Below are 12,970 nucleotides of genomic sequence, written 5' to 3' on the forward strand. Positions count from 1 at the left end.
ATTTTCATTATCTTACTCTGAAAACCAAAGTGTCATTGAAGTAGATTGAAAGTAATTCCGGGATCAAGTGTTATTTCACTGGAGTGAAATATTGATCATATATTTGGGTACGAATACAGTATTACACCAATAAATTCATCATAACTTAGTTTATTAGTAAAATAAGGGATAATAATTTGAAAACATGGATTAGATTCTAGCATAAGTATTTCATACCACACATGGTTTTCAAATTTTAATTTTGAAACAGTTGTATGTTTTATATTTTCCAGGCGGGTAAGTAAACTCTATCAAAGGGGTTGTGCCCAGTACCTTTCCGCCCCTGTGTTGAAGTTATATAACGACATGGACTTGCGTTTTATCCTGACTCTCCTGGGCCTTGTGTGTTACGCGTGAGCAACATGTGCATGGGCTCATTCAGACGATCTTCAAATAGAGACTATCATCCTGGGTACTATACATGATCTGGTACCCATTTTCAGCATATAGCCCAGGCAGACATTGTGTAAAATTGAGACAGTGTTATCAGTGTAGTAGGGTAATCATTCACATCTAGATTTATCACTACCAGCAAATACGAGGCAGCAATGTTGCGTGTATAACTTCAATCATATTTGCTGTGACACCAATTGGCCCGAGTCCAATGTCCCTAGGTATGTTTTGTTTGTTGTTACCGTCACAGTCAGCAATATTCCACAACAATAGCAATAATATATCACGATAACATGTACATATTCGATCTTGGAAAAATCAAACCAGTGATTGATATCATGAGCAACGCCCCACGCCTTCAGGCTATGCGCTCGACCAAGTAGTTGAAAATGAAATATTGATTACTGGATGTATTGTTATCATGATGGTAATTGTACATGTTTACTTTATTGGGATATGCGGGGTAATATTGAGGAACTGTAAGACTATTGTCCGATTTCGGTGAAAACGATAAATGTGATACAAGTTGCTTTCTGCGAAACTGAAATTGACATGAAGAAGTTATAGGCCTCTACTGGCAAGTATATCATGTAAGACTATATAGCCAAACACCAATTTGTCCCCTATGGTGCTCATGAATCCAAACAGTGAACAACTTACGTTAGCTAGTGTTAGCTTTTGTAAATTAAAATCTATTTAGTGCACCGTATCTTCTCGGGGAATCATTCATTTGTATTACCGACCCGATACCAGGATGTTCTTTGGTGTTCAGGTATAAGTGGATGCTGATGGTTTTACGCTGCTTCCGGCAATATTTCTGATTTGGCGGATACAGCAAAAATTGTCTTTACAAGTTTTGGGGCGGTGGGGTTGCCATTGGTTAAAGCGTTTCCTCGTCACACCGAAGGCCGTCGGTAGATTTCCGCGTGGGTACAGTGTGTAGCCCATTTCTGGTTTTCCCCTCCTGGAATGGAGCTGGAAACGGAGTAAACCCACACTCACTCACTCACTCACTCGCACATTTTCTATGTGAGGAATGGAACCCACTCCGGTGAAACGAACGAACGTTTTAACCAATAGGCCCCACCGGATATGAGTCTTATATCCTATTTTACACGCCGCTGATTAGGTATCTCTTTATACTTGTCATCCTCAAACAGGAATTTATTTTTATTTTTCTAAGTTGGACAGGGCCATACTTTAATGTGGTCATACGACGCTCCAACATTGACTTAAAAAACAAAACAAAATACCTATATCGCGCTCCTGTGACTGTATTTGCATTTGTTAAAATATCGAAAACTCAAGCCATTTATTAACAATTATCTGTAAACCAATAACAACTATAAACTACAATATAATATTTTTTATATTGAGCAAATGTAAAATACATTATGATTTTGCTGTTAAGACAGAGCCCAGCTTTAAATGCATTATGGAATTCTGGGTAATAGTAATGCGCATAGTTATCATTCAATTTTTTTTAATAGGATTGTTTTTTATGTTGATTATTATACGATGTGTATTCTATATAAATTACAAGACTATTACATGGTGTATTTGTTACTTCAATCGTAGTAACTTTGCATTTATTTATTCCCGTAAACTCCCGTAATGTTCAAAGTAGGTTACACTCTCTCACTATCCGAAAAGTATTTTGTAAATATCTTTTCAATTTGACAATAAAACACTTCATAACTTCACTCACAAAATATAATATAATTTTAGAAGTTGTTGCGATACAAATAAACTGTCTCACATGTGGTAATTCTGCAAACGCAACATAACATTTTGCGTTCGAGATGAATGCGAATAATGGCGGGAGACCCCCTGCGTAGCGAGAGGAAAGTCATGGTTTATTTGCGGCTGCCTGCCATTGCCCGCTCCCAATACTACAACTCGCAAATCGCCATATTGGTAGCTGGCGTTCTGGGGACTTTGCTCCGGATGCAAGCAGACATTTTGTGCATAATACTACCAAGAAGGTATGAAACAATCATTTGTTGTCATTGCCTTCGCATTCGTAGACATGTTTTCGTCTGCTTTTGCCGGTTTTGAAACAAGGTTGATGATTTTAGCGAGAGAATGAAGGAAATGCTGACGAGCAGGCGAAGGAAGAATAAGAAGCACGAGGTCGCGGGGACCGCAGTGCTGTGTTGTGATATGCAATAAATCTCATTCATAGTACATATAGACGGCCACATGAGCCAACTTGTTGATTAGTCTACTTACGTGCCTATACACAATTATTTAAAACACTACAGAAATTGATCCGATTCTCATCGGGATGTTATAAGAAATAACCTTGATAAATTCATTACCTTGGAAATCGGAAGCACGTGGAAAGATACTCGTCGTCCTATATCATACTCATTGCCATCATAATAAATGGCATTCTCTACATACGACACAACGTGAAAAATAAAAACAACGATTCTCTGAGGAAATAAATGAGACCGTAGCCTAATAATAATACCAGCCCTTGATTCTGATTACGCTGATATCACAGACAAATCGTATGTATGTATTGGGGCTAAATACAGTTATTTGTCAAACATTGGAGTAAGAAATCATTAATTTTCTTTCATGTTTTTTTAGTAGCACAGACCAATTGGTGCCTCCTTAAATCTGGCGTAAGGTTGTAGTCCTATGTCAGGATGGCAAAAGTAGGCCTATATTATTTTGAAGTAGGGATCTACCAGCAACCATATACTTATATATGGTATCTTACTGCAGTTAGGACAATAATTAATGGGGAATTCAAATGAAGAATTTGAACCGAAATATTGCAAAAATTGGGTTGGCTGATGTTTTCTACACAAAAGTTTTCTTGTAATTTTATATTGACATGGTCACAAATATTTTTGATTGACACAAAATCAATCATAGCCAATACGCCTGAATGGATTTATCTAGGCAATCTCAGAGGCCAATTTTCTGCCAGAAGTCTGTTGTAAATTCACAAATTATCAGTTATAACCAATGTTTCAGCTTTGCAAAGGTGACATGTATTGAGTGAGAAAAGGCTTTGATATATTACAGCTTATATCATTACATTGAGTGCAATGTTAACATAGATCTGATATGAAGAAAATCAGAACTTTACAATATCCTATTATATTAAGAAAGATGTTCAGTTTTTCCTGTTGGTTTTATATATGCTGGTCATAGGGACTGGGAGCACAAGACAATAGCAGACTTTGTTTTATTTGCTGTTCACTGTTCACTAACTTCCATTTCAACATTTTGTGTCCTGACCAAATAGTTTTCCCAGATGAACTTTTGACAATTGTTGTCTGCAATGTTCTTGAATGTTCGTTGTAATGTTCTTGAATAATGTTACACACATGTCCCAGTCATAACATGTTGGCATAATTCGAACACATTGTGTTATTCTTCTGAGAAGTTCTGGGCTAACAAAGATTGGTAAACTAACCAATTGACAATGACAATAATTCATCTCTGTAACATATGTATATTCTAAAAATGGAAATCTCCGCATGTCATTTACATTTCAGTAATATTTGTTGATACATTTACAATGAAGTCTTACTGAGAGAAGCTCTACTGTCAGTCTGTGCCCAAAACTAGTACTAGCCCAAACATGACTCTTTGCTTCAATTTCAGTCAATGTAAGAGTTAAAACATGGACTATTATTAGCTACGCTTACTAGACTGAACAGAAATTTACTAGATTAAGATTCAGACAAGTTGCTTAAGTTGCAGACTGCTGTAGCTCTGTAGGCAGTGGCACTTAGAATTTGAGGGGGGGTGGGCATCTATTAAAACTATACACAAGAAGTCAAATTTGTTTACAGAAATTGAGCGGTAGTGAACGAACTTAGTTCGAACATTGATAATAGTTAGGGGGTAATCTACACCTCCTGCATTGCTGTTTTCTGTGTAAAAGTCGGTAACATACACCAAAAAAATATGAACTTTCGTAAATTTTAGTTTCAATACCTAGTTGCTTACCTAGGGGTCTTACCTCACTTGACGTGAAGGGCTGTGTGAGCTTATGTTTTATCAAGTTGTCATCATCCAAAGACCTTTTACATGCTTGTTCCCATCAACACTCAAATTTTTCAAGATGTTTTTAATACAGCTGTATTTTAAACCCTATTTATGACATTTACTCAATACTCGGGCAATATTGTTCAAATTATGATGAAATTGGTGTGTGTTTAATTAGTAGAAGGGCTCAAGATGTCTGTTTTGGGTGGATATTTTAAATTTGTACCTTCATTTCACCTTTGCACATTGACCATTCTCCCAAATGCTCTCGGAATGCAATTCTGTGCTTTGTAAGCATTAAGGGTGAAACAAAACTCAGATGCACCAGGAATGGTACATGGCCTTCAATATGATACATATGGACATGTATCGCAATACCCGATGATAACAAAATGCATAAATAACCCTATCTAAATAGGGATAAATATGTACTTGAAATGCCACCCGCATCTCACAAATCAGCAGTTTTGGATATTTTGGTTGTAATTAACTTACGGATTATCACACAGTATTCTGACTTTAAACCATTTATTTCCATAGCAGCAAATAGAAAAGCTAGAGTCATGTATTTCACCTTACATAATATTGAAACTGCAATTTGGTGTGCGATAATTCTGATGGCCATGTTAGAAATGTTGTTTAGGATGACTTCTCACCAATTTTGTCAGTGTGTACACAATATAAGTATTGATGCATTTAGAACCCCCACAACAGTGTCAGTTTCCTTATTTTGATAGCCGAAAGTTGCTTTTGTTTTGGGCCCTTGTGTGACTTATCTTCAAAGAAGTTGACTTCAGTGCAGATTTAAGTTACCGTATTCGACGTAATAAGCGCCCAGGGCGCTCTCAAAATTAGAATTAGGGGGCTCTTATTAGAATATTATTTTGGTGGAAAAAACAGAGTTGAAAGATAAATTTCGTGGTTTATGCTGATGGCCTGACTGTTTATATACGACAGATATATTTTTCCAGAATTTAATTGCCCATAATTAAGGGTGCATATAACACATGAGTGCGTATTATACACGAATAAATAAGTCTTGCGTACATTGATCAATCAGAAGGGGTGCTAATTGGGATTGTTCATTTGCCAATATATTAGCAAATATCGCCATGGGCGCTTATTAGAGCGGGGCGCTTATTACGTCGAATACGGTAAGTGTTTTCTGCAACCATAATGAAGAAGGAAATCACATTTAAAACTGGGACATCCCACTTGACCGTTTGTTCTCAATAAGAATTGTTTGAATAGTCATGTTATTTTATCAAATGTAGTCTGTCACCTTGTCACACACACACCCTCTCTCTCTCCCACCCCTGAAATATTTAACATGCAGTCAAGTATATTGTTACAAGCTGATTCAGTATGATTCAGAGTGTTGAAATATTTGATGCTATATAAATTCAAAGTGGGCATCATGGGACTTGTACTATTACATCCATGGGATATAGTAATCAGTAGGGCTGCAATGAATACACTATGCAGCGAATATGATTTATATCACGAATATAGGGTCACGAATATAGGGTAACGAATACGAATATTAATTCACGAATGCAATTACAAGTCAGGAGTTGATGTATTATTTGTTATATTAAGTGAAACAATAACATGATAAATTATTTGACATGGTTTGTTAATTATAAAGATATTAAACACTCATATACTGCACTTATCTAGGTAATAGTATCTGCTCAAATGCGACAATGACCAGTGATCACAATACTGTCAAATTAAATATTATAAGAGTGTTCTTTTTTAAGAAAACAATGCATATAATATGTTTTTATGGATATTTTTAGGTACAGGGTATGTAAATGCACATGATTGCATATTCATAAATATTCGATTCTAGTGGCTACGAATAAGGAATTCAATTCATGAATGAATACGGTTTGATTCACTGAATACACAAGTAAATCGTAACAGCCCTAGTAATCAACGTGTCCGTGTATATTTTTTTGTAATCATATTTTATCCAGACCATATCTCTAAAACTAATAGGTATTCTTTCATGAAATTTAGCACACACAAAGACAAGGTTGTCAACTGGTGCCTTTTGCTAAAAAAGGATTTGTAGAGTTTATATTTTTTCCGTTTCCATTGCAACAAGTTTGACTTTGGCTCTGTTCATAGTGGTGTGTTTGTCCAGACCATATATCAAAAACTAATAGGTATTCTTTCATGAAACTTTGCACACACAAAGACCGGGTTGTCAACTGGTGCTTTTGCTGTTTAGGGAGTAGTGCATGACTCCACGCATAATGCATTCTCAAAGCGCACAAAATTTACTAGCTAGGAAGGGAAAGGTAGCTTAAAGAGATGGATCTTAAGAAAAGTTATGAACACAGAAAAAGTTTCCAATTTTTTAAGTTTATGGGGAAGACGGTTCCATTCAGTGACTGCAGTTACCAAGAAGAAATATAGAGTTGTCTTCACTTACTAAAAAACTGGAACTCTGCTTGGTTTTAGGACAATGCACAATGTCCTCGGAGGCCTCCTTGGAACATAACTATGGACAACAGCTGGCAAAACCTTTACCTGTTCAGGGTTTGGAGCGCTCTCTCAATCTCGCACCACTCCTCACATATGTAGAAAACCTACTAACAGAACCAATTGGTGAAAGGTATGTGTAATTCTTTGAAGGGATTGACTTATTGGCATTTGGATGTGATTAGGGATGTCAGCATTTGGAATGTTATTATCTATATTTAATAGATGTGTCTAATCAGTAGATCTCATAGATTGATTTTTCATCAATCAGGATTTCTTTGGATGAAATTGTTTTTGCTGAGAAATCTGTTTTTTTTAAATGTGTTATGTGACTTGAGGTGAAAAATACCCCAAAGGATTTTACCATGATCCATTTCCTACATGGGGATGATTGATAATGATTTTACTTGTGATTTCCAATATTGTCCAAGTTTTAAGAGTGAGCTTCATGATATGAATTTCTCCGATATCACAGAAAAGTTTTTTGTACAAGTAGATTTTTGGATGAGGTGTATAATGACAGTAACGTGTCCAGTGTAACACTTCCACATAGCAGAATAGTCCATTTATATTCGTTTTGTAGTATTTTACGCTTCTTTGTTTTGCCAGTGATGGTACTGATACAGATGCAGAGACCGATATTCTCAAGCCATGTATAAAGGACGGAGAAGGAAACAAGATCCTCAATGGCATTACAATCACTAAAGATGGTATGATGATGTGGGACATTATCAGTCACATGTTGTTTACATGGACACACTCCTGAAGCACAATTATGGTTGCACACATAACTTTGGTTTCCAATTTTGACTTTTTCTGACATTTTACTTGTAAAGTAATTGAAAATCACATTTCATAAGAAATTTCAAAGCACAAAATATAGAATTTCAGTTGTCTCTTTGTCAAAACTGAATATTTATGCCAAGGCAATCCTGTTATGTACATTACTATGGGTTTGTGCTTGAAAAAACTTGATATGTTCAGAATCTATATCTATGCTGTCAATTTAGGAATTTTGAGGAATGATGTATGGTTGAAATACATTTAAGTTGAGCAACTAAATAGGACTTTAAAACATAACTTTTACTGCCTTTCAAATGCAAATTGAAAAATATTTTACTCCAGTAATTTTAAGGGCATTGAAATCTTTCATTGCAGAAAGAAGAGCAGATAAAACTAGGCTCTACAACTTTAGTAGAGTGAAGAAGAGTCGTAAGTGGTTGAAAGTAAGTTCTTTATATTTGACCCACTCAGGTCCCTGAGTACAATGGGAAGTATGCGTGACAAACAGTGGGTGTTTACATTCAAGTGTAAATTTCCCTGTGTTTGTGCATTGTTGACAAAGATGTTTTGCTCACATCACAGAAAGTGCCAGTTTGATAGGGAGCATGTCACAGTGCAGCTTTCAGGCCCCATGTAGGACAAGCAATCTGTGTAATTCACTCATATTATCCTATTCTAGTCATTCATGACGTTTAGGGATGAATTAGATATAAAAGTGGTTTATGTGAAAGTCAATCAATTTTTGGTAAGAGGTAGAAACATCTGTTTATCTTAAAATATCTTTTATATGTATATATGTGATCTTAGAGGTACAACGGTTACCGACATCCGGTATTGCTGGTTGTGTCTTAGAAACAAATGGCTTTACAGATTATGTTAAAAGGGAACAGATCCATTCTGTTCAAACAGGTTCTTAAACTGACAAGTCAGTGACTCATGCATTTTAGCAAGTCGGAGATGTTATTTCATTATGGTGATTTATGATGTCTTCAGTTAATGATGGGTTATTAACAATGCATGTAGGTACATATATAGGTTACTTCCTTCCATTAGGCTATTGTTTTATGTACAGTCAATGTTTCAGTGTTTAATATTTCTCTTGTACTTCTGTTTTCTATATTCCAATGTATGTTACCAAAGTACTCAAAAATGAAAAATATATATCAAATACCATGTATCAATCAATTTGGCTTTTAAGGTGATCTATAATGTATGGTATCACCAAGGAAGATGGTAAGATAGGGGAGAATATCTGAATGTTCATAATGAATTGTTTGATAGGCATTACTTGGAAGTTGACTGATGACGAAGTATATTCTGTACCATGTTCATCATTTATTAGTGCTTGACAACGAAATAAGGATCTATACCGAAATGTCACCTACAGTAATTATAGAAGTTGTTATCCATAAATTGTGTCTACTTTGGTTAATAATGAAAATATGTTTTTATAATGAGAATATGTTTTTCAAATGAGACAAGGTTTTATTTTTATATCTGTCATAACTCATTTCTATCTTGGCTCTGTACTGAAACTTACATCTTTCATGTAACATTATGAGATGTCAAATTACTCTGTAATTCCTTCTCTCTACCAGAATATTCTGCTAAGCGACAGCTCATCAGACGAAGATGATGACCGAACAATCTCACAAGAAGAGCTGCAGTCCATGCTCAAATTCCACAAATTCCAGAAGAAACATCAGATGCATTTCTACCAGGATACTGGGGTATGTTCACTCATGTGTAAAATGTCTGTAGTTATTGGACTGAAACCATGGCAACATTGAAAGAATATGCATCTCTTTGAAAATGAAGCTGTTAATGCTTTGGATTGAATTTGACCATCACCACTCTTTTCAGCTCACTGCACATGTTATAGACTCCTGGGGATGTTTCTAGTGTGTGATCATTGCTGGTGTGCCCCTGCTGTGATTGTACTGGAATATTGCTAACATTGGTATAAAAACTTACTCACACTCTGCTATGTGATTGGCAGACATGCAATGTGAAGGTCACTGATAAATGACTTGAGTGAGTTTGGTTTTACGCAGTTTTGAACAGTATTTCAGGGATATCACTGCGTGTCTGCAGATACTGGGCACTTACCACTTTGGTGAGATCAAATCAAGACACATACCATATTCGACTTAATAAGCGCCCAGGGTGCTCTCAAAATTAGAAATAGGGGGCTCTTATCAGAATATAATTTTGGTGAGAAAAAAAAAACAGATATGAAAGATTTTAAATTTTGTGGTTTATGCTGACAGCCTGAAATGATACAAATGAAAAGTCGGTGTGTATTATACACGACAGATATATTTTCAAGAATTTAAATGCCCATAATTAAGAGTGCATAAAACACACGGGTGCGTATTATACACGAATAAGTAAGTCTTGTGTACATTGAGCAATGGGAAGGGGTGATAATGGGGATTGTTCACTTGCCAATATATTAGCAAATATCGCCTTCTAATATTACGTCTGATACGCTAATCTGTGTAAATTAGGGATTCAAACCCATGATCTTAGGTTTCTGATATGCCTAAGGGACACAACTCTGCACAGCAATTTGCAGCATTTTAAAGAACTTGATCAATTGGCCCCAGGAAATTAAGTGTGTTGTACAGTCATTCCCTGCTTATACGGACTACAGATATCCGGAAACCTCGGTTCCCGGACGATTTTCATTCAATTACTATACTAATTACTATATAAATTTACCCGTATATCCGGACGGTCATTTTCATACACACAACACTGAAATGCACACAAAATTGTCTCACTTATCTGGACAATACACTTCCGCTGGTGGTAATCCTTCCGCTGGTGGTAATCCTTTGATTCGTGAGAAGTCAATTAACCAAGTGACACTAAGTTACGTTTGAGACGAGCTTGTTTATAGTATTCACGACCGTCCGTACGTCCCACCTGTTTGTTGCCGCGATATCTCAAGAACTAAACACTGGATTGTCTTCATATTTGGAACTATGGTGTATATACAGACTCCGCAGACACCAGTCGGTTTTGGTGACCTTGACCCCATTTTCAAGGTCACAGCAGGCATATCTGCTTTTGGAGTTGGAAAACGGTGTTGCCGCGATATCTCAAGAACTAATCCCTGGATTGTCTTCATATTTGGAACTATGGTGTATATACAGACTCCGCAGACACCAGTCGGTTTTGGTGACCTTGACCCCATTTTCAAGGTCACAGCAGGCAAATCTGCTTTTTGAGTTGGAAAACGGTGTTGCCGTGATATCTCAAGAACTAATCTCTGGATTGTCTTCATATTTGGTACTAGGGTGTATATACAGACTCCGCAGACACCAGTCGGTTTTGGTGACCTTGACCCCATTTTCAAGGTCACAGCAGGTAAATCTGCTTTTGGAATTGGAAAACGGTGTTGCCACGATATCTCAAGAACTAAACACTGGATTGTCTTCATATTTGGTACTATGGTGTATATACAGGCGGGGGACATTTCGTCACTTCTGTGACAAATACTTGTTGTACATGTAATCCCCTTCGATAAATATGGCGTCTGTGGAGGTCAGAGGTCAAAGTTGTGTAAGTATGGCCTGTCAACCAGCGAAACGTAAGTGACACGCAGTTACAGCACGCGAAAAAAAGGGAAATTTTTCTGTTTAAAGAAAAACAACCGTCAGCAAGTTTAGAAACCATCAGTAAGCATTATGGCACTGAATTTGGACATACCATAGGAAAATCGACAAGTGGTGACAGTTCAAACTTACATGACAGACTTTTTGAAACGTGTATGAATAAAGATTGAGTGGATGTATCTGTTTGCTCTGTCATCTGTCATGAGTTGCATAATTGAAGGGAAGTAACTCTTTCAGTAAGAAGCTGGTTTCAGTTATACTGAAATTCGTTTATACGGACGAATTGTGAAATGACGCAAGTGTCCGTATAAACGAGGCACGACTGTATACACAATCAGCTATGGTTCAATTCTGAATGATGGTGTATTGTCCGTGATACTGAAACTGCTTCATAAAGCATATTTTTTGTCATGTCAGTCTCACAGAATTAAGGGACTGCACTCTCAGAGTAAAAACTTGAGTATCATGGATATAGACCATGATGATACACATCAAGATGCTCAATATGTCAAGATATCCTTCCCTGTGGGGATTGTGGGTTACAATAGGTCCACAGAAACCTATGCTACTTGCTGAGACTAAATGGATTGGGTAGTCAGACTCCGTGACTTGGTTGATAACCTGATGACGTCGAGTCCCAATAGCCAACAATATCAATCACTGGATTATCATTCTATTATTTACATGCAACCATCGAAAAGCTTGAAGATGTTAAACCCACATGTTTTATCTGTTATCCCCCCATCTATTTGCAGAGTTTTGCATTTTACTTTTTCTCGATTTGGACTTAGTCTCAAAAAGGAGGGAAAGGTGTCGTTTCTGGAGCACAACTTGAAAACTGTGAAAGACTTTTCATCTACACCTTGTACATGTATTATCAAGGGCTGAAGTGATGCCTTTTGCTGTTTAGGAACTTAAAAAAAATAGAAAATAGACTTTTTGATTTCGTTCAGTGTGGTGTTTTTGTCTGGACCACATCTCTAAAACTAATAGGTATTCTTTCATGACACTTTGCATACACAAAGACCAGTTTGTCAAATTGTGCCTTTTGCTACTTAGGGGTGTGTAGAATTTATTTTATTTCTGTTTCCATGGCAAGAAGTTTGACTTTGACCCTGTTCATAATGGTGTGTTTGTCCGGCCATATCTCTAAGACTAGTTGGTACTCTTTCGTGAAACTCTGCACACACAAAAACCAGGTTGTCAACTGGTGCCTTTTGCTATTCGGGTATTTTTAGAATTTTTATTTTTCTGTTTCCATGGCAACACGATTGATTTTGACTGACATAGAAATACAAAGTGCCAAATAACAATTCCATGGTATTGTTTTGTTAGCTCAATAACTACTCTTGCATACGGACAGACAGATAAGAAAGAAATTCTTTCATCAAGTTGGACTTAAAGTCACAGATGAATTGTTCTTACAAATTAGTGGGGTCCGGGGGGGGATTTGTCATTTCCAGTAAAGAAATTTAAATTAACATGGTGCAGTTTGTGTTGTGATACTGTTTAATCAACTGCATCATATTGCAGTAGGATGCTGTATCTCGGTATAATTCCTTCACTTATAACAGGCTGTTACTTCAGCCTCAAGTCTGAAGCCTAGGTCAAGTGAAGTTCTGTTT

The 12,970-nt window shown here is 36.6% G+C and overlaps 1 protein-coding gene across 1 annotated transcript in view; it reads left to right on the forward strand.

Moving 5' to 3' along the window:
* The first annotated feature begins 2,248 nt into the window (after positions 1-2,248).
* LOC124137067 (chromatin-remodeling ATPase INO80-like) overlaps positions 2,249-12,970 on the forward strand; it is a 69,083-nt gene continuing 58,361 nt past the window's right edge. Inside the window, exons 1-5 of the mRNA XM_046503204.2 lie at positions 2,249-2,417; positions 6,919-7,072; positions 7,549-7,649; positions 8,098-8,165; positions 9,321-9,452. Coding sequence (XP_046359160.1) covers positions 6,930-7,072; positions 7,549-7,649; positions 8,098-8,165; positions 9,321-9,452 — 444 coding nt within the window. The 5' untranslated portion in view covers positions 2,249-2,417; positions 6,919-6,929. The remainder of the gene's footprint in view (positions 2,418-6,918; positions 7,073-7,548; positions 7,650-8,097; positions 8,166-9,320; positions 9,453-12,970) is intronic.

This window comes from Haliotis rufescens, unplaced genomic scaffold (assembly GCF_023055435.1).
Source record: "Haliotis rufescens isolate VD_foot unplaced genomic scaffold, xgHalRufe1.0.p SCAF_3, whole genome shotgun sequence".
In the NCBI taxonomy this organism is placed as follows: domain Eukaryota; kingdom Metazoa; phylum Mollusca; class Gastropoda; order Lepetellida; family Haliotidae; genus Haliotis; species Haliotis rufescens.